This window comes from Taeniopygia guttata, chromosome 20 (assembly GCF_048771995.1).
Source record: "Taeniopygia guttata chromosome 20, bTaeGut7.mat, whole genome shotgun sequence".
In the NCBI taxonomy this organism is placed as follows: Eukaryota; Metazoa; Chordata; class Aves; order Passeriformes; family Estrildidae; genus Taeniopygia; species Taeniopygia guttata.
The window spans coordinates 2,260,864-2,288,860 of NC_133045.1; the positions used below are offsets into that span (position 1 = coordinate 2,260,864).

The 27,997-nt window shown below is 49.8% G+C and overlaps 1 protein-coding gene across 8 annotated transcripts; it reads right to left on the reverse strand.

Annotated features, from left to right (window-relative positions):
• On the reverse strand, positions 1–27,966 carry LOC101232850 (uncharacterized). Of its 8 annotated transcripts, none has more exons than XM_030288950.4 (32): positions 27,820–27,966; positions 27,180–27,236; positions 26,405–26,487; positions 25,702–25,867; positions 24,935–25,041; positions 23,494–23,688; positions 23,313–23,408; positions 22,814–22,910; positions 22,243–22,341; positions 21,353–21,514; positions 20,883–21,061; positions 20,246–20,428; positions 19,975–20,119; positions 19,548–19,694; positions 19,137–19,367; positions 17,621–17,814; positions 17,133–17,260; positions 16,785–16,954; positions 15,860–16,039; positions 15,119–15,253; positions 14,699–14,842; positions 13,956–14,236; positions 10,329–10,488; positions 9,452–9,764; positions 8,885–9,012; positions 8,502–8,622; positions 7,742–7,896; positions 4,296–6,809; positions 2,511–2,663; positions 2,007–2,120; positions 1,792–1,842; positions 1–766 (listed from the first exon to the last, which is right to left on the reverse strand). In XM_030288950.4, exons 1-32 carry the CDS (start codon positions 27,934–27,936, stop codon positions 476–478), a joined length of 7,296 nt encoding a protein of 2,431 aa, XP_030144810.4. In that variant the 5' UTR covers positions 27,937–27,966; the 3' UTR covers positions 1–475. The 8 variants fall into 8 exon arrangements, with proteins under 8 accessions (XP_030144810.4, XP_030144809.4, XP_072773269.1 ...); XM_030288949.4 differs by having other exon boundaries at positions 2,511–2,666; XM_072917168.1 differs by having other exon boundaries at positions 4,224–6,809.
• Between the last annotated feature and the right edge of the window lie 31 nt (positions 27,967–27,997).

The window sequence follows — 27,997 nt, forward strand, 5'->3', positions numbered from 1 at the left end:
TTTTCTTCTGAAAAACATTTTATTAAAAAAATTAAAATGCCTGTTCCTAGTAGATGCTTGCAAATGCAAACACCACAAACTGTTATGTTACTTTAATTGCTTGTAGAGCAGTCTTTGTGTCCTTTTATTTTAAATAGCTGCTCTCAGACAGATGTCACCCACAAGTCTTACTGGTCAAGTATTATTAATTTTTATGTTCGGGCTTCATTCTCCATACATCATTCTCTCTCCTTACCTATGTTGTTGTTTTCATATATTCACATTTTGGTCCCAGAAATTACCTACTTCATGAAATAATGTTTCATAGATCCTAATCCTTAACATAAGGTGAGGTTTGACACCAGCTGAATGTGAAACCAACCGATGTTTAAGGCAGGGAGTAGCCCTGCCCTGAGGAGTTGATCCCAGTTCTCATATCCATGAGCTCTTTGTCCTAGGAGAAATCATTCCATTCAAATGGAGACCAGAGATGCTGTTACCTTAGGTCACCATTGTTTCTGGCAGGTCTGGCTCTTGGATACTCTGGCTGTCTCTCCAGAGACTGATGGCCCAGGGATGTCAGTGCTGAGTTCAGGTTCAGAGACCGATCCAGCTTCTGAGCCTCTTTTTCCAGAACAGCAGCTTTGGGCTCTTTGAGCACAGCAGCGAAGGAACAGGACAGCTCCTCATGAAGGTCTGACAGCTCCTGGCTGGTCTTTGCACAGCTCTCAGCGTAGTTCTGCCAGTGCTGTCGGTCTTGGGCCAGCTGTGCCTGCAGCAGGGACACCTGAAAGAGGCACAAGGCCCGGCTCAGACAAGCCCAGGCTGGCAGGAGCACCTGCAGCCCCACGGTACCCGCTCCCGGGGCAGACACAGCCTCCAGCTCCAGCCCTCACCAACACTGGGCCCTGGGGCAAGGGGAAAGGAACAGGCTCCCAGACAGAACAGAGCTCAGATGATCAACAAGTCCAGTTCAAGGCCGGTAAAGCCTTCCCACGCACATCCCTCAGCCACCACAGGTCAGTTAGAGAGAGTTCTGAGGGGATTTAGGAACCCAACTCTGATTTTCAAAGCACACATTTGGGCCACTGACCCCTTTCTCCACAGGCTGTGCATCAGCAGGAGGGCTGCTGCTCACTTGAGTTCCTGGAGGACTCTTCTACTTGAGCTGCTGGGACAGGCAGCTGAGGGACAGGGAGCAAACTCTCCGTCTCATAAACTTCAGAGCATTCCAGACAGGAGTAGAGGACAATGTGGACAACTAAGCCAAATGGAATAATAAGCCTCTGGCATTGCCTCAGGTCCCTGCATTTCTGCTAAAGTGCAAGCTCCACTGTTACAGAGTCAAGGGAAAATGGAAACAGGCAACAAAGGAGAACATCTTGGTCCAGACTGCCCAGGGAAGTAGTGGAATCACTGTCCCTGGAAGTACTCAGAAAACATGTGGCTGTGGCCCTTCAGGCCATGGTTTAGTGTTGGGATTGACCATGCTGGCTTAATAGTTAGATTAGATTATTTGAAAGGGCTTTTACAACCTTAAGCATTTTATGATTCTATGATTCTGATATTTTCAGGTGACTTCCAGTGTTCTGAATTTCATTCCATCTCTCTCTCCCACCACCTGATCTTAGACAAGTCAGAGATAAGACCAAGGTAAAGGATGTTTGGTTGCTGCCAACAGGTGCACAACTGACAACACGTGCTGTACTCACTTCCTGAGAGCTGAACACAACTCAGGCTGTAGCAGCATGCACAGCTGTGGCCATGAGTACAAACACAGCAACCTTTGATGAACGCTTTCCTACTCCTCACCTGGTTCTGTAATTCAACTAAGCGCTGACTGCAGTGAGCATGAGACTCCTCCTGTGAAGAAAATGAAAGGATGCTCTTTCAGTCTGTTTGGTCACAGCCACAGAAAATATTCAACTTCTATTAGGTCTCTACTGGAGGGCTGCTGCCACTGGGATTTCCCATCATTCCTCTGTATGACCAAAGCCTCCTCATACCAAGGAAAATGCTGTTCTCACCTGTCCAGAAGCGGGCAACTTGCACTGGTCAGACTCAGAGAGAGAAACTCCAGAGGCACCTGGGAATAACCGACCCCTAAAACATCTCTTCAGTTTCCTTCGTTCGTGTTCCACCTGCACATTGGATGGGAGAGAGGGTCACAGAAACCTGTCAGCAAACATGGGGCAAAAGGACCTCTGGGCATCATGGCAAGGAGATCTCTGCTCTGAGACCCCAAATTGCACTGGACAACACTGGGGGCAAAAAGCTCTCGCTGGGGGCTGTGCAAGAGAGGCCAGTGTGTGTGCAGGGACACAGGGCCATGGAGGGAGGCAGTGGAGTGAAGGTGCCCTTGTGAAAGCCATGGGCTGCCCCAAGAGAGGGAACAAACAAAAGGGTGTGCCCACAGCAGGGACAGGGCGAGGTAAGGAAACAAGCAGAGGTCTCCAAAGCAATGCCTGGGCTAACGTGCCAGGTTCCAGAGGAGCCCGAGGCTCTACAGAAGCAGCAAAAGCTCGATTTACCTGCTCAAGAGTCCTCCTGAGTTCAGTGTTTTGTTGCTTGAGCTCCACCTTATCATCTTCCAGCTTTGCAACTGCTCGCTGCAGACATTCCAGGCTCTGCAACATGAGTCTCTTCTCTGACAGCCATGACAGCTGCTCCCCTTCAGCAACAGCCTGCTGGGCATTCAGAGAGGAGATTCCATGAGCTGGTACCACATAAAGGTTAGAAGGGTATCAGAATCAATATACGGGGGAGAGTGACCACAGCAGGAGTGGACAGTGTTAAGGTCCTTCTTCTTCTCCTTGTTAGGCCAAAACAACACACACTCTTCTCTCTAGGGACCCTCCACCAAATCCCCTTGGAGAATTGAGTACTTTGTTCTGGATCTGCTTCCTGCTAGTTTTTTTTTCAGTGTTCCCCATTCTGGTTTTCAGAGACTGGAAGCATTAATTTCCTATCCAGACACTTAATAGTTTTACAAAGCTCTGTAATGTCTCCACCTCTCTCTCAGCCATTTCTTGTCAGTTGTAAATACTTAAACTTTACTCCCCTTGGGGAAGTTAATTACCATCTTTGGTCATCCTCTTTGATCATCACTAAATTATCCTACCTACAGTTCTACTCTCTGTCCTTAGACAACCAAATGCACAAGATGTTGGTGAAGCATGCATTTTTGCAGTGATAAAGCACTACAGTTCTTTCTCTATTCTCTTTACCTGTTACATGCATACAGAACTGCTCTGTGAAAATACCATGTTATCAATCAGGCAACAAGCATTGCTTGGAACTTAGTCAGGAGCCACCTCCTCCTCCTTTGTGCTTTCCTTCATGAACTGCTCCTCGGAGCACCTATAAATGCAGTCTTGGTATCAGCAGTAAATCAATCTGTGTGGATGCCACTGCATTACCTGACTGAATTTTCTTGCACACCTGACCTACATGGATGTAACTGAAATCTCATGCTCTTTTCACATTTGTTGCTCTTGTCACATCTTTACTTCCCATCAACAGATCTCAATATGTGTCAGCATTCCCGGATCAGACTGCAAGTAATATTTCTCAAGCCATAAGTAACTGTATAATGCATAAATACAGTATTTTCTTAATAGCACTTTTTACATGCCAATATACTAATGGACACCAGAATATAGGCAAATTCTTGGCAAAGCTGCAGCACAGGCTATTGTAACTGTTCCACAAGCAGGACCTGAATAAGTTCAATTTGGAAAAATACAAACAAGTTTGCCCTGTGATTTTTGGATTGCAGTACAAACAAACACGTCCTGAATGCAAAATCAAACATTTAACCTGACCAGGCAACAAAAGAAATCCCATTCCTTTAATACACTGGAAAAGTTGTTGCTCAGAAATCTCCGTCTCAGGAAGCATCCTCGAAGCAGTGCAGCTGCTCTTCAGCTCTTGGTAAAAAACTCTGCTCAGTTTAGTTCATTACTCTGCTCACCTGCTCCATTACTTCCCATACCACATCCAAACCCCCACGTGTTTCCTCCCCTTGCATGGGCACAGGAGAAGCAGCTCCCCATGCCCAGCTTATGGCCTGGAGCTGATTTGAACAGCAAGCTCCAGAGCTGGATCAGTCATTCTGGGCGAGCCAGGAAACAATCTGGCAGTCAGTGGTCTCTGGCTGGAGCCAGGCAGACAGACAAGGCTGCCTGCTGCAGCCCGGGCTGCTTTACCCACGCAGCCCTGGACTGACAGGGATAGAGACCCACCTCTTCATGGGAAGAAGCACTGGAATAGCTCAGGGACTCTGGAGTGGACTGAAGATAAATGCCAGTGCCTACCTGTTGATGAAATAGGTCTGTGTCTCTCTCTGAAATCATTCTCTGCAGGATGGTTATTTCTTTCTTCAGATTCCCATTGGCCATTTCATTCTTGCTCAGTGCAGCACTCATGACTTGAGCGTTCTCTCTCCATTCATGTTCTCTGTTTTCTCTCTGCTCCAAAGCAGCAGCCACATATGCCAACTCTTTGTCATTGGCTTCCCTCTCAGCTTCCAACTGTTGGGCAATTTCCTTCTGCCTTTGCAAGAGATGGTCTCTCACCTGGAGAATTTTCCTCTTCTCTACTTCTTCCTCCCATTTTTGGAGTTTTTGGATTTGTTTCTTTTGGGTTTCCCCTTCATCTTTCCATTGCAAAGCCAATGTTAATTCTTTCAGGAGCTCACTCTGCCTCCTAAGCTCTTGTTCTCTTTCTATCAGAGTCTTCTTTAAATACCTGATTCTGTGTGTCTGGTCCTTGATCTCTTTATCCTTCTTTGTCAGAGTCTGCTGAACATGCTGGAGATCTTCCCGAAGAGCTCTTATTTCCACTTCTAACTGCTTTTGCTCACTTTGAGCCATGATCTCTCCTTCTCTCTCAGGGAAGGCTTCTTTCAGGAGCTCTTGCTCTCCATCATGTCTAACCTCTTCATTCTTCTCAGTTAGCCTGGGCTGGAGATTCTGCAAAGTCTTCAGTTCTTCTTCTACGTGCTGGAGATTATGCCTAAGAGCGTCATTGTCCTCATCTTTCTTCTTCACCACTTCCTCAAATAGAGTCACTTGCTTCTGGCATGATGTTAGTGCTACTTTCATGCTTTCTTCACGAAGCTGGAACGTGTTAATTTGCTCCGTCTGCTTGAGGAACTCCAAATTGATCTTCTTCAACATCTGCCTTGCTTTGTCTAGATCCTGCTCTAGACTTTTGGCCTGCTTGCCTGCCATCTCCTTCTGCTCTCGAAGGTCCTGGACATGCACTTGCAAAGATACTATCTCTTGATTTCTAGCTTCAAGAGAAGATGCAGCGTATTCTAGTTTTTGCAGTATGGCTTTAGTCTGCACCGCTGTTTCTTCCTTCTGCTGTTGAAGCTTTGTGATGGCATCCTCCAGAACACAAATCTTGTCTTCTTTTTCTTTCAGAGTCAGTGTTGTTGCCTGGAAATTTCTTTGCTCAGCTTCATGCTTTTCCTCCTTTTCCTTGCATGCCTCACATTGCTTTCTAAGGGACAAAATTTCCTGCTCTTTTTCCTTTAGTTCCACTTGAAGACACTGCAGAATTTGCTTCTGCTGTTCAGAGTCTTGCTTTTGTTTTTGGAAGGTCTCAATCAGTTCCTTCTGAGATTCAATCATTAAATCCTTTTCTTTCAATATTGTCTTAGAGTATTCTAAGTCTCTGTGCAAGACATTGATCTGTTCCTCTTTTTTTTCCTCATAGCTCCTTGTTTGTTGCTTTTGGATGTCCATAAGTCTTTCTTTTTCTTTTAAGGTTGCTAAGGTCTGCTCCAGTTGGTCACGGACAGTCTTTAACCGCATTTCCATGACTTCTTCAACTTCCTGCGTTTGCTTTTGTTGTGACTCAAGCTCTTGATCTTTCTTAGATAAAGAAAGTGTCATGATTTCTACTTTACCAAGAAGCTCTTGTAGATGCCTGTCTTGCTGTTCCTTGTGCTGCTGCAAGAGCCTTAACTCTTCCCTTTGAGTGTCACACTCACTCTCTCTGTCCTTAAGAACAGTCCTGAGGTGTTCAAGGCTAGCATTTAGACATTTCACATCTTCTCTCTCCTTTTCCAGTTCTTGAATCTGTTGAGTCAGAGAAAGAAGCTCCAACCTTTTCTCCTTCAGGTTTCCTTTCATATCATCAAGATCCACAAGCAGATTTCTGACTTGTACTGCACCATGCTGTTCTAAAATCATTATTTTCTCCTCCTGGAATTTGATCTCCAGGTGTCTCTCCTCCAGCTCTTTGCTTACCCTGCTGACAGCAGAGTTCTGCAATTCTAACTGCTTCTCCAGCTCCCTTATCAGTTCTTGCTGGGATCTGATCTCTTGGTCCTTCTCTTCCAGCTCTTGGCTCATTTTGCTTAAAACGATCCTCTGCTTTTCTTGCTGCTTCTCCAACTCCTGTATCTGTTCCTGTTGGGATTCTGTCTTCTGTTCTTTCCCTGTTATGTCCTTAATAACCTGATTAAGAGCAGTTTTATGCATTTCTTTCTGCTTTTCCAACAGTCTCATCTGCTCTTGGTACAACTTCATTTCTCCCTCCCTCTCTGACAGGATGGCAGTCACACGAGTGAGATGCTCCTGCAAAGTGCTGGTCTCTGCTGCCTCCTTCTGAAGAATCTCCATTTTCTTCCCCTGGTTTTGCACTTCCTCATTTTTAATTTTTAACATGGACAGGGCAGTTTGGAGTTCTTGTTCAAGGGCGTGATTCTTCTCTATTGCTGTATTTGCTCGGGTTTCAGAGGCTGTGACTGATTCCTCCAGAAGTTTTATCTCATACTCTAGTTTTTCTTTATCTGCCTGCAGCCTGTCCAATTCATGCTGCAAAACAAGGGGGAAAAGGTTCATTCCCTCTCTCTGTTTACTTTTCAGACCAGATCTGGACCCCTGCTGCAGGGGCAGGCACAGGCTGCCCCTCTCTCTGCCCCTCGGCATGCTGCAGACCTTTGCTGCTTCCCCCCTTGATGCTGCTCTTGCCCAGCTCGCTCAGCCTGTCCCAGCTTCCTTTCCGCCCTTCCCCGACCTCTTGCAGCTCCACTCCAGCGCTCCTTTGGGCAGGAGCTGCCAGAACTGCAGCCAGGATTTCAAGTCCATGCTAAGCAGGATTTAGGCAGTGCCACAAGGACATGCTCTCCATCAGGGAGGAAGGCAAGAGCAAACACCCCCAGCATTTCCTTCCCTGGGGCTGGGCTGCCAGGAGTGCTGTTCCACCTCTCCTGTGTAGAGTTTCCATGGCCCCATCCCCGAGAGCGCCACTGCCCTCTCTTGGAGCAGCAATGGCCAGATCAGTCTGTCATTCTCTGCTGCCACTCAGGACGAGTTCTCCCCGTGCAGGCACACGTCCTGGTGTGGATCAGCACTCGGCTTTCCTCTCTTCTCTCCCCACTGGCTGCTCTCAGATGGCCAAGGCCAAACACCTTTCTATTAACAGCAGTCTTGGTCCTCTCACCTTCCCTTTCAGATATTTGGAAATATGAACATGGGTTTGGACACAAGGAATTCCCCAAACCATGCAATGGCCATAGAGAGAGTGTGGAGATTGAGAACTAAAGCTTCTAGGGCACAGAAGCCCAGCATGGAGGAAAATCAGCAGCTTCAGCATTAACTGCCTTTGGCATGACTACAACATCTCCTCCTTATTCAGAAGAATGCAGTTAGAAAAGTTTAACTGAAAAAGTCTGCTCTTTAGAACTATCACCACAAGGTCCAAACATAGCTAGGAATTGGCCCTCTGTGGCATCTGCCAATCTTACCAGCACATCCTTCCTTTCCTTCTCCAGGTTCTCCAATTTCCTCTTCAGAGATGCCACCTCCTGACGAAGAGTCACAGCCTCTTCCTGCAAGGCAATGGTCTCTTCCTTCAAGGCATTTTCTAGAGAGGTCTTCTGGTGCTCTGTCCTCAACATTGCTGCAGGAGGGAAGGGGAAGGAGAAGGGGAAGAGGACAAGCAAAGCAAAGACACACTGATGTGCATCCTGCAGAGACAACAGCACTGTCTTCTCTGCCTGCCGGTGTTTGCCAGGCCCTGAGCACACAAGGGCTCCAAAGCTGACAGAAATGAAGGAAACTTCCAGGCAGTGTAAAAAGCAGGAATGAAAGGGGCAAGGTTCAGAGGGATAGGAAAGTGTGTTTGCTTTTGGTCTTGTGCAGAGGGAGCAATCCAGGAGGGACAAAGGAGAGGGGATGCCTGTGCAGCCCTGCTCAGAGAGGCCAATGGCCTGGAGGCTCTGGCAGGGCCTGGAATTTGGGGGAATCAAGCTGAGGCATCCAGCTGCAGCTCCTTAACAGAGACACGGCACCTGAAAGGCTCCAGCACAGGATCAGCTCTAGCACGAGATGGTACTGCCAACCACAGCATCTTTCTCAAGAAAAAGCTTTCAGTGGCACTTGGATGGATCCCTTAGTGTGGTAGATGGTTGTTTTTCCCCTCTGCCATTTTGTTTTCTATGTGACATCAAAGAACCCCACTGGAGAGACAGGATGGGGCAGTGGGAGGGAGAAGAGAAGCTGTACCTGTCTGATATTCATCCAACTGTATCTGCAGCTCCTGATTGCTGGCTTTGAGAATGTCCATCTGATCCTGCCCTGTGCCCAGCTCCAGTTCCAAGGCGTGTATCTTGTTCCTTGCATCCTTCTGGAAGAGATAAGAGGAGCAGAATCACATGTCATTGCCACTGCTGGCAGGAGACAAAGGGTTACAAACACTAAAGCAGAAATAGCTATGTGGGAGAGGACAGCTGGACTGTAGTGGCAGATGTGATTGTGGTCCTCCTTCCTCCCCATCCCAGTAAGCCAAGCTCCCTACAAGGACTGACACCCATTCTGGCCTTGGCACAGTGCTTGTCCAGCAGCCCAACAGCAATATAGGATTTCTGGGTGCACTGGGCACACATTACCAGATCTTTCTGGGAATGTTCCAGGTGCTGCTGCAGGTCTTGCAGAGCTGCTGCCACTCTGTCCACTGTAAGCTCTGCAGGGACATCTCCAGCCTGAGAAGCAGTTAGACCCATGACATGACCCTCTTCTGAAAAGAGAAGACATTCTGTTTCAAGATTTAATCCAGTGGTCTCCAAGAAACAAGGCGCCTCTACCTAGGAGGAGGTGCCTTTGTCATTGTCTTAGAGCTCACCTTGCAGCAGGATGTGTGTCACAGGCTGACATTATTCTGATGACCACTAATGTCAGCATTGCCTTAGAGACAACTGTATGGGCCCTGGGCTTGACATGGACTTGGCCCTTGCATGGGCTTGACCGGACTTGGTCCCTTCTCTCTTTTGACTCTGCTCATTTCTCTACATACAAACATGGACTTGTGTCTCTACAGGGAAGTCAAACTGTCAAGACTTCCCAAGGCCTGAGTCAGCCTAAACTGACAGGGTGAGTGTGTGATACCAGGGTGACCAGGAACACCCCCTCACTGCACCTGCTCTTCCACACCTGCTCACCCAGCCTCCCACACTTGCCTGAGCTCCAAGTGACCAAGTCTCTGTTGTCCCTGATCATATGCTGGAGAACCAACAGCAGTTTGTCCAGCTGGGATTGAGTTTCCTGATGGGCACCACTGGCCTGTTGACACTGTATGGCCAAGGCCTCTGCTCGGTTCTCGGAGCTCTGGAGCCTCACACGCAGCTCAGACACCTCAGCCTCCAGCACGTTCACAGAGTCCCTCAAAGAACATTCTCCTGCTCGAGACTCCTCCAGTTCCTGCAGCAGCTGCTGCTCTCGAGTTGCCTGGGAAGCCTCCATCTGCAGCACTGTGTCCTGCAGGGCCTGGATCTGGAAGAAGGATGCACAGAGCCTCAGGGACAGGGCTGCTCCTGAGGCCACAGAGGGGGCCGCAGGGAGAGGAACAAAGGAGAAATTATTTCAGGCAAAACCAGAAGGCACAGAAGCAAGGGTTCCAATGGAGACAAATGTAGAGAAAAGAGGGAAAGGGAGGCAATGGGCATCCTTGAGGCTGCAGCTCTGAACAGCAGCTGAGATGGCTGCGCTGGAAGTGCCCTGCCCAGCCTGCCACAGCCACCTCTGTGTCCCCACATTGCTCAGTGCTGGCACAGGCACCAACTCTGTCTGGGACAACACTGCTAACAGAGGGACGGAGAAGCTCCAGAGGAGGCTGCTGCTGCTTCCTCTCCCAGATGTCCTGCTGGGAGCCGGGAGAGAACGGTGCAAAACTTCGGCAGCAGACACCAGATCCAGCCTGGGCCTCAGGGTGCCGCAGCAGCCCCGGGCAGAACACGGCAGCTGTGGATGCTGCCGGGAGGGGAAAGAGGTTGGGGCCTCCAAGCCAAAGGTGCTGCTGTGTGTCCCTGGAGAAGAGGATGCCACTGCACAGCTTACCTGGGTGTTGAGCTCCTGCATTTCTCTTCTATGCTCTGAGTGGAGCTCCTCGGCCTGGGTAAGGGCAGAACGAAGCTGAGACACTTGATTGATCTGGGCCAGGTTGTTTTCTTCCAGGGTTCTGAGGCTCAGATGCTTTTCTTCCAGAGACAGAGTCAGCCTGTAGCACAAGGCCAACAGATGGCCATAAGAGACATTCATATCCCTTGGGTGCCTCAGAGTTGGTCAACTCCAACTCAACTGATGGAGTTGACCACTATGTCAGGCAACATTTGGAATGTGTCAACTTTGTCTGGGGTAGATGATGAGTGAGTCCAGAGCTTATGGGTCAGAATTAAAGGACAGACAAGTAAGGGTGACATTGCTGTGGGTGTTTGCTAGAGGCCACCTAAACAGGAGAAGTAGAAGGCTTTCTACAGGCAATATAAAGCAACCTCAGAGTCACAGGCCCTGGTTCTTGTGGGGAACTTTAGCTTCCCTGCCATCAGCTAGAGAAACAAGACAGTGCAGGATGTTTCTGGAAAGCATTCATGACAACTTGCTGTCACAGGCAGTGGAGGGTCCCACAAGGAACAGCATGCTGCTCCAACTTATCCTAACAATCAGGGAAGGCCTTGTTGGAGATGTGAGCCTGAGGTCACCCTTGGCTGCACTGCCTATGAATGAGATTGTGGAGTTCAGCTGGGGGGGAGGAAAAAAGCAGGGCAGCAAGCAAGATTACAACCACAGACCTCTTGAGAGCAAAATTTAGTCTCTCCAGGGACCTTCTTGAAAGAAGCACATGAGAACAGGCCCTGCAGAGTAAAGGGATCCAAGGTGATATTCAAGGATCACTTCCTCCAGGCCCAAAAACAATACATCCTAGTGAGCAAGAAACTGGGCAAAGGAGGCAAGAGACCAGAGTCTCAGGATAAGCAAAGAACTCCTGTCATTCCTCAAGCGCAAGCAGGAAGTACAGAGGAGATGGAAGCAGGCTCAGGCCACTTAGAATGAATATAGAGAGATTGTTGGAGTAATTAGAAATTACACAAAGAATACCAAGGACCACCTTGCAATTAAATCCTGGCAAGGACATCAAGAAGAGCTTTTTTAAATATATCAGTTACAAAAGGAAAACCAAGGATGATGTGTCTCTGTTCCTAAATGGAGGGGAGATCCTGGTAACAGGGGATGCAGAGAAGGCAGAGTTCCTGAGTGCCTTTCTTTGCATCGGTCTGTACTGGTTAAGACCAGCCCTCAGGGACCTCTGGCCCAGGAGACCAGGCTAAAAGAATGTTGGAAGGAAGACTATCCCTTAGTGTGCTAGCAGTCCTCTGGCCACAGAAAGCAGGCACAGACTTTCCCAGGCATTTTCCCAGGGAAGGCTGTGAGAAGATCAGAAGAAAGAATGAGAAACAATTCTTATCTCCACTTGTTTCACCTGCTGTTGTGCACATGTGGAATGTGTCATGGAGATTTGTATACCAAAGGGTGATTTTTTAAGTGGACACTGAATGGTGTTTGGATGAATTGATCAGTTAGGTCAAAGCTGTATCAGATTGGCTGCAAAGATTACTGAATTTCTTAATAGAATAGCATAGCATAATCTAAGATGATACAATAAAGCAATTGATCATCCTTCTGCAATCATGGAGTCAATGCTAATTATTACCCAGCTGGGAGCCTGCAGGGAAACCTTAGCAAGACTTTCCTTTCAAGGAGGACTGGGTTAGTGAATGCCTGGGCAAACTCGACATCCACAAGTCCTTAGACCCCGACAGGATCTGTCCATGAGTGCTGAGGGAGCTTGTGGACACCAAAGTGAGGCCACTCCCCATTATCTTTGAAAGGTCATGGAGATCAGGAGAGATGCCGGGGGCTGGAAGAAAGCAAATGTCATTCTGGTCTTCCGAAAGGGCATGGAGGAGGACCCAGGGAACTCTGCGCCTGTCAGAATCACCTAAATCCCTGAAAAGGTGATGGAGTACCTCATGCTGGAGGTTCCCTCTTCCCCACATGGAAAGACAAAAAGGTGATCAGGAATGGTAAGCATGGATACACTAAAGATAAATCATGCCTGACCAACCTAATTGCCTTCTACAATGAAACATCTACCTGGGTGGCCAAAGGGAGAGCAGTGGATATTGTCTACCTTGATTTCAGCAAGGCTTTTGACATGGTCTCTCACAACATCCTACTTGGGAAACTCAGGCAGTGGGGGCTGGAGGAGTGGATAATGGGCTGGACTGAGTACTGGCTGAACAGCAGAACCCAGAAGGTTGTAATTAGTGGCACAGGGGCTCATAAGAGGCCTGTCATTAGTGGTGTCCCACAGAGTTCACTCCCGGGCCCACTATCCTTGAACTTGCTCATCAATGACTTGGAAGAGGTTATCAATCCCTCCCACAGGGTCGCTGTGCATCCCCTCAGAGGGATCTCAGCAGGCTGGGGATGGGCAGAGAGGAGCCTTCTGAAATCCAGCAAGGGCTAAGGCAGGGTCCTGCACCTGGGGAGGACCAGCCCCGGGCACCTGCACAGGCTGGGGCCAACCTGCTGGGAAGCAGCTTTGTGGAGAAGGACCTGGGGGTCCTGGTGGACAAGAAACTTTCCATGAGCCAGCAGTGTGTCCTTGTGGCCAAGGGGCCACTGGGATCCTGGAAAGCACTGGGAACAGCATTGCCAGCAGGTCAGGCAGGGGATTCAGTCCCTCTGCTCAGCCCTGTGAGGCACATCTGGAGTGCTGTGTCCAGCTCTGGCTCCTCAGCACAGCAGGGCCAGGGAGCTCCCGGAGTGGGGCCAGCCGAGGCTGCGCAGCTGAGCAAGGGCCTGGAGCATTTCAGTGCCCAGGAAAGGCTGAGGGAGCTGGGGCTGCTCAGCCTGGAGAGGAGCCCCAGTGAGAGGGGCCTCAGCCCTGGGTGTCCTGGTGTGCAGGGAGGGGCAGAGCAGGGCCCAGGCTCTGCTCCCTGGGGCCCAGCAACGGCACCAGAGGAACGGGCAGGGAGCGATGCCCAGGCAGCTCCACCTGGACAGGAGGAAGAAATTCTTTCCTGTGCAGTGACCGAGCACTGCACGGATTGTCCAGAGAGTCTGTGAGTCTCCCTCACAGGAGACATTCCAGAACCACCTAGATGCAATCCTGTTCCATGTGCTCTGAGATGACTCTGTGTGAGCAGGGAGGTGGGACCAGATGAGCCACTGTGGTGCCTCTAGCCTTACCCATTCTGTGATTCTCTTCATCTGGCTTAGATGAAAAAAACATGGGTTTAACATGTCTTATGTCAATCAAAAACATCAGAAGCCAGGCTGATCCACATCCCAAAGGCTTCAAGTTACAGGAGCCAAGGTGGGGCTGATGGATGGATCCAGCTCCTTACAATGCAGCTCGGGCAGCGTCAACACACCCACCTAACAACACAATACCCCCTAGAGGGAATGGGCTACCCCGAAAGACTTTGTCTGCAGAAAAACTCTACCTGAAGGCTTAAAAGAAAAGAAAATGAAAGATAACATCCAGACCATGAGAAGTGTCTGCACCCAGAGTTCAGAATCTGCCACTTAAGAAATGCTGCCAGAGCTCCTGGATGATGCAAAGATGGCAAAGAGGGAATCCATTCACCACAATGCAGAGTCCCACAGGCTTTCATTTACCTGGCTTTTTCACTCTCTAGGGCATTCACAGAAGCCTGCAATTCTGAATTTTGCTGTGCCACTTCTTCCCATCGATTCCTTTCCCTCTCCAAGTTCTGCAGATGCACTTGCAGCTCCTTGTTCTGTTGTTTTGCCTCCTCCAGCATCTTCTGGGTGTGCTCAACCTCCAACTGCTTCTGCCTGGACTCTTCCTGGGCCTCCCTCACATCTTGCTGGGCTCTCTGGACAGTCATTTCCTGGGACTCTCGGGAGGCTGCCAGCTGAGATGTCAACTCTCCCACCTCCAGTCAAACAGAACAAAGCAGTCAGAGGCTACAGCCACAGCTTGTCACTGTCAGCCACAGCACAGGCTGTGAGCAAAGGCAAAGGACAACTTTCCATTTCTCCCTGTCCTGAGAGCACCAGATTCACACTGGATATGGACAACTTGTTGCAGTCTCCAAGTGGCCCACCACCAAGGGCACCTGAAAAAGCACTTCCCACACCAAGGCTAGCAAGGAGAGGCCAGCAGGAATCCTTGCTGATGCTTGCTGGCCAACAGCCCAGAGGATTAGCCCAGCTGTCCAGAGCAGCAGCTGAGATTCAGCAGAGCTTTGGGCGTCCTGAAGAGCAGCTGCCATGGAGCCCCCAGAGCCTGAGACAGCCCCAGGGATCACCCCATCAGCTGCTGCTCTGCCATGGAAAAGCAAGAAGGCCACAGACCCCTCCCTGCACGGCTGCAGTGCCACTGCTGTTTCACTCACCTGCTTTTCTAAAGCCTCCCTGTGCTCAAGGAGGAGATTCATTTCCTCTTTGAGGCCTTGTAGCTCTTCCTCGTGCCTCCTCTGCGCTGTCTGGACTTCACTGCGAGCTGCCTGCAGCTCAGCTTGCAGATTTGCCTCAATGGTCTGGAAAACAAAATGCAGAGCAACTTCCTGGGACCTGCCCTCCTGCTCAGCTTGTTCTATGTGCTGCCTCAAAATCCCATTGCTTCAGCTGCTTCTTTTTGCTTCTTTACCCAGCTCTGCTTCCACTGCAACCTTCCTTCCTGGGGCTGAGCTCTGGAGCTTACCAGGCTCTGTGCTCCCAGGGCCTGAAGCAGCCCTTGCCTCCTCAGTCCCAGGAGCTGCCTTTGGTGCCCTTCTCACTGCCCTGCCCTCTGTTGCCTGCCTACTCACACTTACCTGCCCCTTCTCTTGCTGCTCTTTCAGCTCCTGCCTGAGCTGCTGGACCTGCTGGTGTGCTTGGCTGAGCTCTCCCTGAGTTTGGAGCAGTGCCTCTGATAAAGCACTCTTCTCCTTCTGCTCTTCCAGCAGCACCTGCACAGAAGGAAAGAGCAGAGGGCTTCACACTTCTCCTGCAACATCCGTGGCAGAGGCAAAGACTGATGGGCTCACGTGCTCTCACAGCACTGGGCTGCTGCTCCCCTGGGCCACTGCCTGCCCCGGGGCAGACACAGCTTCCCAGGAAGTGACTTAAAACACGGCCACAAAGACATCTCTGGGTTACTGTTCAGAAATACTCCAGGCAAGTCTTGGAAAAGATTTTTCTCTTGTCAGTGTTCCTGTTGCGCCCTCCCCTTTCCCACATAAGAAAAGATCCACAAGCTCACTTTGGCTACGAACACATGCCAGTACACACCAAAAGGGGAGCGGAAAGAGAATAGTGAAGGTACCCTGAGGTACATCTTAGAACAACAGAGCACAAGAGCAGCAGAAAAATCTCAGCTGACAGCTGATGTTTCTGCCTGGCTTCCTATGAGAGGGCTCATTCCTGGTCCCAAAGACAGCCCCATTCAGCTTTCACCTCACCTAATTCAATGTAGAAGACACAGAGGGCAGGCTCCACACAGCCCCATGTCCTGCCATGTCCCACAGCTCCAGCTTTGCAAAAAATCACACCAGTTCTCCTCTCACAGTCATTACCTCTCGCTTGGCATCTTCAAATCTAGTTCGTTCCTCTTCTTGTTGGGCCAGCAGGGTGGCAACTTTCTGCCTCATCTCAAACAGCACCTTCTTGTGCTCCTGCTCTCTCTCTGCCTTCTCTTTTTCCCATTGCTCTAGCGTCTCCTGCATCTCTGCATGGTGCCTTTCACGCTCACTTGACTGAGGAGGGGAGGAAAACTTTGCAAGATGAAGTCCCAGGCAAGCTCCTTGCCGAAACAGGTGAAGCTTCATCCCTCCCACAACCCCCAACGGGAAAAGACAACAGCACTCCAGAAACCGTGTCCTGTCATGGAATTCAAAAGGAAGCTCAGCAGGTGCAACAATCACAGACTCGTGGAACCTCTTATCTTGGCAAAGACCTTCCCAAGCGTTGAGTCCAAGCATTCAGAAAAGGAGGTGTCACCTTCCCCTCTCTGACGCCCCAGTCACGAGGACTGAAGGACCAGGGACAAGGGGCCTGTTCCATTTGCTTCCAGCCCAAAGCTAATCCCTCTGTCCACCGTGGAAGCACAGCAAGAAAGGAACCGAGTTCCCACGCCTGCAGCCAGCAGCACTGTTGGCATCTGCTCCACGCTGGCATCTGCTCCACGCTGGCATCTGCTCTGTGGCAGGTGGGACTCAAGGACAATCCTGCCCTGGGCTGCCACGCTTTGGGTGGGCACTGCCCAACCTGCTCTGGAACTCCTCTTACACCCTCACTGAAGCTCTGGCTGCATTTACTGTCCCAGCACCATCCTGGGGGCCTTCAGGCACTTCCAAGTCTGAGCTGCTGGTTCTGCTGCCCGGCCCAGCAGCGGGAGGCCTCTGGCAGAGGATTGCTGCCCTTTCACACCCTCAGGCTCTGCTTGTGCTAAACCAACCCACAGGGCTGGCTTGGACAATTCAGAAGTGTACTGTCCCCTACCAGGTCTTGCAGGAGCTTCTTTATTTCCAGCTGCTGAGCAGTTCCCTGAAGCCTGAGGCTTTCGTGATGCTGCTGCTCTGCCTGCAGGAGCTGTTGAGCTGTGTCCTCCCTTTCCTGCCTCCTGAGAGCTCTCTCTGCTTCCAGCTCACGTTGCAAGCACATCACTTCTCCTGCAAACACGACCAACACCAAGAGTCAGAGTCTCTACTGACTTTACTGACCTCAGGCCCTTTGAGTGCCACCAGCCCCACCACTCCTCAGAAGCCCTGTGGACAGAGGCAGCTTTACAGGGTGTTTAGCTGCTCTAGGAAGGGGCAGCACCACAAACAAAGCACACGAGGTTTTCACCTTCTATCACCTCCTTGGTCTGTGTGACTATGAGCACTTGAGCCTCCAGATGTTCCCTGGTCACCTCCAGCTGGGATATCTGCTGCTGAGCAGCAAACAGCCTGGATTCCAGGCTCTCCTTTGCTGACCTACAAGTTGCACACACAGAGAGACATGAGTTGCTTGCCCCAGACTCCCACAGCCGGTTATTCCAGGACAATGTGGCTCAAGATCCTCACACCTGAGTATGGGAAATGAGTGACATGGAAACTCGCCCAGACAAGGCACATTTGTGCCATGTCAACAGCAGAGCCGGGCCCTCAGAGTGACTGCCCAGGCCTTCCCTATGGCCTGGCATAGCACAGACAGCCCAGCCCAACTTGGCCTCAACAGCCAAATCTACATCTGAAAAGCACAGAGAATACTAGAAACCCCTGTGTAGTGTTTACCACCTTTATCATTACAGCTCTTCAGCCCTGTCCTGCCTAGGGTTTGCTCCCTGCCTTTACCTGGTCTCTGCCAGCTGCTTGGAAAGGTCATGTTGGTGGCGCTCTGTGGCTGCCAGTCGGCCCTCAAGGGCAGCCTTCTCACGGCCCAGCAGCTCCTTCTCTCTGCACACCTGAGCCATTTCATGCTCTTGGCCAGAGGATTCCTGGCGCAGCTGCTCCAGAGCCCTGCCCAATGACTCTTGCTCCTGGGAAACCTGCAAGTGGGACAAGGTACAGCTCGAGCCCTTCCTCAGGAGCCCTGTGCAGAGCCGGCCAGTGGCACCTCGCAGGCAGCCAGAGGACACGGAGCACCTGTGCTCTGGGCTCAAAGTTTCACAGCACCTGTCCTGGGCAGCTCTGATAGCCTGGGCTGCCAAAAGCCTCTGGCACTGTTACCTTGCAAGTGCTGTGTCAGGCCCTGCTGCCCTGCCTGGGACCAGACAGCTCCTTCCCAACAAGCATCCCTCCTCCAACCTCCGTGTTGTCACCCAAAAGCACTGCATCTTCTACAATTGCCACTTGGCAAACAGAATTTCTCTCTGGATCTATTTCTTTGATGGACATTTTCAAGAAAATTTTGGAAAACAAATTTGCTTGCTGAATCAAGGGAAAATATACAGGATTTCCCCCTTCAAAGACAAAACTCACATCACAGCCTCACCTCCTCACCTATCAAAGCAACTCTCTGGAAGGAGAGGATGCCTCGCAGGGAATTGGCTTTTGTGCTGAGCAGACATTTAGTGACTGATGGACGTTAATCTGGCCTATGTGGCCAAAGCAAAACCTCTGCTGTGCATTTGCCAAACCTACCACATTCCCCAGAACTGAGACTGTCTGACAGAGAGCCTCAGAAACAAAGCCTTCTCTTGCAGCTATCCTGTAACACCCGATCCAAACCTCCCCTGGCACAGCTTGGGGCTGTTTCCTCTGCTCCTGGCCCTTGTTCCCTGGGAGCAGAGCCTGACCCTAACCTGGCTGCAGCTTCCTGTTACAGAGAGCTCTAGAGAGCAAGAAGGTACCCCCTGAGCCTCCTTTTCTCCAGGTTGAGCCCCCCCAGCTCCCTCAGCTGCTCCTCATCACACCTGTGCTCTAGACCCTTCCCCAGCTCCATTCCCTTCTCTGGACATGCTCCAAATTCATGACAAAAAGCATCAACAGAAACATGCGGACCTGGGTTTTTTTTCAGAAAAAGGATTCAGAGCTAGGGAGTTTTATTCTTTTGCCACAGTTTGATTCTTTTGCCACCCACTCAGATTCATGGACACACAATTATCTCTTCCAAGCTTATCAAGAGCCAAAAAAGAAGCCAACAAAGACAGATGGAGTAAAAGACTCTGCAGAAGCAGAGGACAACTCTGACAACTGTGGAACAGCTCTGCAAGCCACCCACACATTTCCAAATAGGAGCAAGCAAAGCCTTGTGACCTCTAGCACCACCACATGTCCCCCTGACAAAACCACTGCAGAATCCATCAGGTAAAGCTTCCCTCATCCAAGCAGCCCAGTGCCCACACGAATGCACCATACTTTTGGTCACCTGACGGAATTTCTCCTCGGTTTCTGCTTTCTCCTCTCCCAGCGTCCTAAGCTCCAGCCACAGCTCCTCCCGTTGCTCCTCTGCTTCCTTCAGCAGCTGCTCTAGCCGGGCTTTCTCTGCACAAAGCTCTTTGTTTTCTCTTTCACAGAAGTTCAGCTTCTCCTGCTCACAGATCTTTGCTCTCTCCATCTCATCCACTTTAGCAGACAAAACTTCCTTCTCTTGCTCCAGCTAGAGTCACAGAAACACGGAGGAAATAAAGTACAGGAAGAATTACTATGAAAGATTGGCTCAGACACAAAAGGAACACTAAGTCACAGTCAGCTGGGCAGACTGTGCCAAGCTAAGAAGCCTGAGAAACAGCAGCAGCTGGAGACAAACACCTGGCACATCTCTGGCAACTCTGCTCACCTGCCACACGTATTTGTTGAGCTGCACTTTGTCCAATGCAAGAGCTTCATTGATGCTGCTCATCTTGGCTGCTGCAGCCTGTAGATCAGCTCTTTCAGCATTCAGCTTGTTCTGAGCCCCTGTCAGCTCTGCCACTGACCGTTCTGCCTGGAGAGGCAAAAGAACAATGGGACAACAAGGGCAGCAAAATCCTGGACTGCAGGCAGCCACTCCACCTCCCCTGGGTGTCTCTGACTTATTCCTAGGGCAGAGCTCCCAGTAAGATCATGGGGACCAATGATCCCAAAGAGCCTGTCTGGCTGAATCACCATTTTTCAAGAAGAACAAAACTGTCCCTCTCTTCTACTGCCAGAAGCAACATCTCAGGTGATCTTGGTGGCACAGCTCCCACTCCCACAAGTGCTGCCTAGGAATAAGGTGTCCATACCTTCTCCAGAGCCATTGCAAATTCATCCTTCTCTTGCTCCAGCAGATCCTTCTGAAGCTGCAATTTCTCCAATGTCTGTCCCTTGACTACCAACTCGCTCTGCAGTAATGAGTTTTTTTCTTCAAGTGCAGCCAAGTCTTTCAGTCTATGAGGAGGGGAAAGAGGTTTTTATAGAAAAACAGTCTATGCTACAAGAGAGGAGCAGGCCATTAGTTCCTTCACACTGGGCCTCCTCAAGCCCAGCACTGCCAGTAAAAGCTTTAACACTCACAGGAGCTCCTGCTCACGGTATGCTCTCTCCATCCTCTCCTGCTGCTCTGCCTTTTCTGCCTGGGCTGACTCTTCCTTCATCTGCAGCTCAGCGTTACTCTGACGCAGACATAAGGCTTCTCGCTCCCTTAATCCAAGCTGTTCCTGTAGCTCTTCCCTAGTTTTCTCGAGGTTTGTATAGTCACTGCAGAGACAAGGCTCAGTCAGAAGAATCAAGAGGCCTGAAGAGTCAGCAATGCCATTTTCAGCACTCCAGGATGGAGCTGGGGGTAGTGGGCTAAGGAAGACCTTGCTCCTTCCCTCCCAGGAAAATCCTCCAGAGGCAATGGGAAAGGCAGGATTTTGCCTTCCCTCAGTGAGAAGCAGTGGCTGGGCAGGGGTGCACAAAGAGCAGAACTCGAGGAAGCAGCAGGGCAAGAAGAAGGAGTCTTCTATTCCACTATGGCTCTGCAGCTTCCAGACAGCCTTGGGAGTCACAGTAGAGCATGAAAAAACCAGACAGCATGATGCTCAAGAGCCACACTGAGGCCTACACATGGTAGGCAGGTGACTTCTTCACCCAGGGCACCTCTGAACTCCCAGGCCTGCAAGCAGATTGTTTCTGGAATGCAGGAGGAGGAGGAGGAGGAAACACTCACCTTCTGAGTGTTTCTACTAAAGACTGAAGGTGCTGTTGGTGGCTGCTGGACTTCTTGCATTTATCCTCCAGTTGCTCAAGCCTTTGCTGCACCTCCCTGCACTTCTCTTCCTGATGTCTCTGCTGCTGCAGCAGGAATTTGTTTGAGTCCTGCCTAGCAGAAAGCTCTTCTCTCAGGGCCTGAAGGAACACATAGGGAAGGAGCACAAATGAGCAATAAGGAGCAGAGAAGGTGTCTCCAGAGAGCTGGAAGAAAGTGCTAGCAGAGACAGCTCCTCTGAAGGCAAAAGTAATGCTGACAGGGTGGGCATCAAGGAAAGAAAAGCAGTAGAACACAGCAAAGCAGTGCAGGAGCGCAAGCACAAAGGTGCAAAAAAGTGCCTCAAGTGGCTGAACAAATGGTAAGGTGTCGAGCTGAGCAAGGCCACAGCACTGAGCCTGTAGCTATCATGGAAGACACAAAGTTCTCACCCGTGTTGCCCCTCGCATCCTTGCCAGTGCTTCCAGAACCAATCCAAAGGCATGCCCTGTATCAACAGATCTCGGAGCTGAGAAGATGTCCCCAGAGTCTGCATGCTGGGAATTGCCAGTGCATATAATGCTGACCATGCTGTCACTGTTGTCTAACACCATCTGAAAGCCCATATCCAGCTGTTAGTCTTTGCTCATTTTACTTGGTTTTCTTTATCTCGTTCTCATTTTCCTCCCACTTTACCCTGGAGTCGTTAAAAACTCAATTTTCTTGTTTCTTCATTCCGCAAAGTTTTCTCCCTGTGGCTACAAGTACTCCAGGGATTTCTGAATACAGCTACTCTTCACAAGCATGAAGTGGCTGGAGGCCACCTTAACACTCACTTTCTTGCAGCAGCTGAAAACTAAACCCATCTCTGTTAAGAGAACTTTAGGGCTAAGGTAAGGTTACCCCTGAAAGTTGTGATTCTGGGGAGATTATAATGGTCAGTGAACACTGAGGGAAGGAGCAGAGCTGGCAAGTGCATCAACTGAAGATCTGAAGAACAGACTCATTGCTCAAAGAGGGTGAGGGAATTGCCCAGGAAACACAGGAACACAAATGTCAAGTAGCACACTCTGAAAACACAGCCCAAGAGAGACCTTAACGGGGTGGTGAAGGCAAAGTTACTGAAACTTCTACTGACTCCCTGAATTGTCACAGGACAGCAACTCACAAGCTAGAACAGGTTCTGTGTCAGAAAAGTAGTCTAAAAATTAGACATGCAATGGCAGTTAACACAGATAGTACACAGTATGTATCTCTAGTCCCTAAGCCAGTCAAATACTTCCTCAAATACTTCAAAATCAAATATACAGGGATGTGGTCCCTGTATCAGGTCTGTACTCACCTCAGTGATATTTTTAATGAGCTTTTGAAGGAAAAGATTCTCTTCTTTGGCACTGTTAGTCAACGAAGCTGCAAATTCTTTCTCTATCCAACTTGATTCCTGAGAACAGAAGAAAGGGTAGGCACAGAACAGCTGCTCCCATCTGCAGCATTCCCATCCTCAGTAGCAGTCACACTGCTAAGTCTCAGCTCTAGTGATTCCAGTATATTCCTGTCCATATCTATTCCATTTCTTCTCTACTAAAACTACAAGGAAGACCAAAAGCTAGTTTTTACAGACTGCTACTAAATGGTCAGTTCCAAGGAACTATGAACCCCAGAGACCTAAAGTCACAGGCAGAAGAACATTTTCTCTCAGAGGAAGACACCTGAACTGTCTGGAGCTCCTCTGGCACTGCCTGCATCTGGACTGACTCCACACCTGCCAAACACACAAGGAATATTTTGCCAAGGTGCCTGATGTTCCCATACACTGAGCATCTTTACTCCTGTTTCTCCTGAGGAAGCCACAACTCTTTGTTCAGGCTGGGGAGCAAACTCTGGGCTATCTCCCAGGTAAAGGTAAAACATACTAGAATCTCCACTGTGTCGTTAAGTGTTTTCATGGTCTTCTCCTTCTCCTCGTTCTGCTTCTGAGACTGTACAAGCAAGGCTGAGAGCTCCATCACCCTGAGAAGAGAAGGTCTACATGCCATTCCAAAAGCTTTGCACACCAGCACCTGTTAAAGAGCCAAGCAGCTCCCCAAAGCATAGCATAGCAAAGTTCAACCCAGGAAACATAGCAAAGGCAGCATTCATCTCTACAGGTTAATAGGCTTGATGCTGCAAAATGACACTTCTTGGCCCAAAGGCCTCTGCACCCAGTCTTGCAAGGAATTGTCAGCACAGAGGTGCTGCAGTGCTTATGGTGGCCCTGGGCAAATTCCTCCCAACTCCTTCAGCACAGCCCTGAGAAGTAAAAGGGCTGTACAAGAAACACAACTCTCTTTATGCTGAATTCAGTTTTTCACCAAGAATCAGTTAACAGCAAAAGCATTCTCAGGGGCTATCTCTTTTTCAGTCTTGTCTTACTTGGAAGAATTTCTGTCAGGCAGATACTTTTTTCCATCCTTTCCGTTGAAGGCAAGAGTTTGACTGGAGACAGACACAGGGCTGTGCAGGGCTGCCCTAAATGTGAGCACAGCCCATCTGTAAACCCAAGAAGCTGCCAGAAAAGATAATGCTGGTAATAGCAAAGTTAAAACACCTTTACCTGTCCTGAAGCTCTTTCTTCTCCATGTCACACCCGACTGGTAAGGCTATCACTTCCTGCTCTGCCTGATCCTTCAGGACAGGTTTACCCAGAGGGATGGACTCCCTGAGCTGCACACAGGAGTTCAGGCGAGAGCAGTTCACAAGAATAGATCCAGAAAGCCTCATTTGTTCTGCCTTCAGCTCTGACAAGTCTCTGAAGAGGAACCAAGAAAGAGCCAATCTTCACTCCACTATCTTTATCAGCTGATTCTCTTCTGAAGCATGCAATCATGCATCAGGAAGAGCTGGCAGGCAAGGTGACAACTTTGTTGGGGACAGGTCATTCATCTGACACTTGGGGACCAGGACACATCTTGACAGCTGAACAATGACTTTACCAGGTAGCCAAGTGTGGGGTCTGTTTTATTCTCAGATATAAGAAGTAAGATATGGCACAGGCCAGAAGGCCTCAAGCACCTCTAATTAACTCTTATTAACATACTGTAATTATCATTAATAGAAATTGGGAATTTTACCAACATCCCCAGCTTTTATACACTCCGCTCTTGAGTGCTCTGTGATCCCCACTTGGACTGCTAAGCAGCTCAAGACTATACCTATATAATAAAATATTTTAGAAAAGTGGTGTAAGAATCAGCCTGAAATGCTGTAACATAAAAGCACAAACAGCACAAGAACTACATAGCAGGTCAGGGAGACTCTACACAATAGGGAAGACTTATAATCAAATAAGACAAATGGCTTATGGTAACCCAGAGTTTGAAAGTGCATGTTCACACCAGAAAGTACTATTACAGCTACACTATTCTTCTTGGGAGGAAAAAAACCCTCAGAGAGCCCAAGAATAAGAAACAATCATAAAAAGAGGTATCAAACTAAGCAAAATAAATTGGATGAATGCAGTAACAGGGCAGAGAAGCTATTCTTTCTCTCAGCAATGCTGGAAAAGGAGTAAGTAGATACAAACTGACCAGAATAAATGTATGCTGGAAATGAAAAGGGAAAAAATATTAATTAATCATCTTTCTCTTAGAAGCAGTGGGAAAGGAAACCTGGTAAGATTTTTTAAAGGCAGGTTTTTATAATTTCATAAAAGGGACCACTTTATATGCTGCATGTACCACTTCAATGAGTGTCTTACCAGGTGTCCATGCATTTCTGTGCCTGTGTTCACAGGCCCACACTCACCACAGTCGTCACCTGCTCAGAGCCTCTGCTGTCCTCATGGCCCAAGCCCTTCAGCTTTTTATCTGAAGACCAGCAGCCAACAACTCTTCTAAGTTCAGCCCAAAGCATGCTGAATGGCTTTGTTTCTGACTGCCAAAGGAGAAATCCTATCTCTGCTGTAACTAATGCAACACTGAGTTTCAAAAAGCAGGACTGAAAAGCAAGCAAGACACACTTTTGCTGCAGGAGATCTCGCCTCAACTTCCACTCACCGGTCCGTGGCAGTCTTCATTTCCAGGAAGTGGCGGCGGAAGGTCACCACCTGCCGCCACAAGCTGAGCAGACGGTTATGTTCCCCTCTGAAGTAGTTGTCATAAAGCTAAACATGCAAAGACAAAAAGAAATGCCAATTCACCCCTTACTGTCGCTGTAACCTCTCTCAGACAGGAGACAGTAAATCACCATCACCAGGGGTCCTTTAATAACTACTGTACCAGGGGCATCAAGGACCGAAGAGGCACCACAGAGGCCCACAGAAGGGAACCACCTGCCCAGAAGGGAACACCCACACTTCTCCTGTAGGAGTGGGTAGCAGCAAGCAAGCTGATCGTGATTCATCACCCAAAGTCCCAGAAGAGGAACACCAACACAAGCTCCTTCAAGCCCAGTGCCAGGTTGGCTTACAACAGGCACACAGTACAAGAGGCCTGTCTTGTTCCTGTATCGGCCACTTTGCATCTGAACACACATGGACCTCTCTGGTCTCAATTGTTCAAAATAAGGATTAAGGAACTACTAAAGAGACAAGTGTTCCTGTGACCACCCAACAGTGCCCAGCTCTATCTTCTCGAGCAAACAGTGCAGTCACAGAAGGTGGGCGTCTGCTCCCAGCACCCTCTGCTGACACTCCTCCCTCCCACACCCCTGTCCAGCACCAGTACATCCTCAGCAGAGCCAAAGCCTCCACACAGCAAGTTTTCCATGCCAAGAACAAAACGCACTCCCACTCCCCTCTGGCCTTCCTGTGGCCTATCCTTACCTCACGTTCACTGCGCCATTCACTCTCCTTCACCTCCAGCTCCTCCCGGGCCCTCATCCAATCCACCGTCAGTTTTCCAACATCTTCTTTGAGGGCGGAATTAACCTCACTGGCTTTATCGAGGTGCTCCCGCAGGAGAGTGTTTACTTCTGCCAGATTCTCACACCTAGAAAAGAGAGAGAAACAACCATGAGGTTGCTGAACAACAGCTCTCCAGCATCCCTGTGTTTTTCCAGCTCCCTTAACACTGACTGCTGCCTGAGACGCAGTACAAGCACTTTACAGGGTTAACTAAGACCTCTCTGTGATGAAAACCTCATTTGCTTCTCTCTGCTTTGAGCCTTCAATTTCCATCCATGATTTTTGTTTCCCCTTCAACCCTGACAATGCCCACATGTAACAATTTTCCCCCTCTTCATCCCTTTTCTATAGCACTGTCCACAGTTGTTCACCTACTAGAACCACAGAATAATTTTGGCTGGAAAAGGACCTTTCACTCATAATACACACCCCACTTCTCCACTCAAAGCAGAGCCATTAAGCACACAGCACTATTACTGCACCACAGAAAACAGATTGTGGACCTTTCTCTGCATCTTGCTCAACCGCTTCCCTTGGGGAGACCAGGTAGCACCGACAGGTTTTCCCTCACTTCCATGAGCATCCAGGATACCAAATATGAAGAAATGCTTATTCCTTGTACCTTTGCTGCTCCTCTTCCACCTGAAGCAGTGCTTTCTCCAGGCTGTGGTCTGCTGTGGCTTCCCACCTGCCTGGAAGGGATCCCTTTAAGAAGAAATGAAATGTTTAGTCAAATGATAGTGTTTCCTTCACCACTGTCAGCATCCACCACTTTCCCATCCATTTGTTGGGTATCTCAGGAGCTCATGGCTTCTTCCAGGTGTAACAGTGTTGTGACTACAGGGAGGAAGGGAAGGGAAGGGTGTTAGTGTGAGCAGCTCTCCTCACTCTCCCACTGCTATGTGTCCTCACTTCATGACTTCAGGTGCTGATTTGGACTTGAAGGGAATGCTCTCCTATTCTTCCACCCTTTGGCTTCCAGGTTTATTTTAGCTATGAAGCAGAAAGAAATGAATACAGACAGTTCTGTATGTTAACCACCAGCCTTCCTGACTTCCAAAATGGTGTTTTAACTGGTTCTTTCTCCAGGAAAGCTGTATCATGTAACACGCAGCACAGTCCTCTCCTGAGACCCAGGACAAATGTAACTCCAATGAAGCACTCTTTCACAAAATTAAAATCCTCAGTGTGTTTTCTGGACTCATATTTCTGGGACTACTGAATGCTCTAAGAATGGCAACTGGACAAAACACTGATGGGAAAACTCACAGTGTTTCTCTAAACCCTCAGACAGTAAAAACCTGCATTTTGTAATTGGATTGTGGTGTGTTTTTATTGGTCTGCATTTGGGAACATTAGATACACCCTTCTGAGTTCACAACCAGCAACACACTCACCCCTCCAGCTTTCACTTGCTGCTCCAACTCTCGACACCAGGTCTGGTACTGCAGTACCTGAAAGGATACAGAGAATGCATATGAGAGAAGCAGCTTGTAATAGACTCTGCTCACCTCACGTTAACTTTTCTCTGACTCTGTCGAGCCCAAGCACAGTGAGTCTGATACACTTGGCAAGAAGTCACTGCAATATCGGGAAGTGTCACTTTAATATGACAGAGACTGGGGCAGGGTTTCTTTCACCGTAATAGTCTGCTCACCTGAGACAGCGGCAGCAAGCAGAACGATGGGACAGGTGCGGGCAGCTCTACCTGACCTACGGCCCCCACGTACCCCGAGCCAACTGTTCAAGGGGGCTGTTCAAAGGGGTCCTTGAAGCGAACGAGACGAGTTTTCAAAGCTGCCCTGCATCCTGCCCGGGACAAACCCCGCTAACGGGGCCGAGCAGCAGCGAAGCTGCAGGCACCGAGATCAGGGGGGGCTCGGCGGCGGGACGGGCGCTCCCGGGGCCTCCCCGCGCCGAGCCCCGCGCTCCGCACCGCCCGCCAGGGGAGGCCCCGCGGGCTCCCGCCGAGTGCCCCCGGGCAGCGAGGGCGGCCCCGCACCGCCTCCCCGCCGCCGGGCACCGCCCGCTCCTCACCTCGTTCTGCAGCTGTCGCACCAGCCCCGCCTGGCGCTGCTGCGCCTCCTCCGCGCTCCGCAGCCGCCGCCGCAGCGAGCCCGGGCTGAGCTCCGCGCAGCCGGCGCTGCCCGCCATGGCCGGCCCGGCCCGCGGGGCCCGCGGGTCCGCCCCTGCCGGCCCGCCCGGCGGCAGCGCA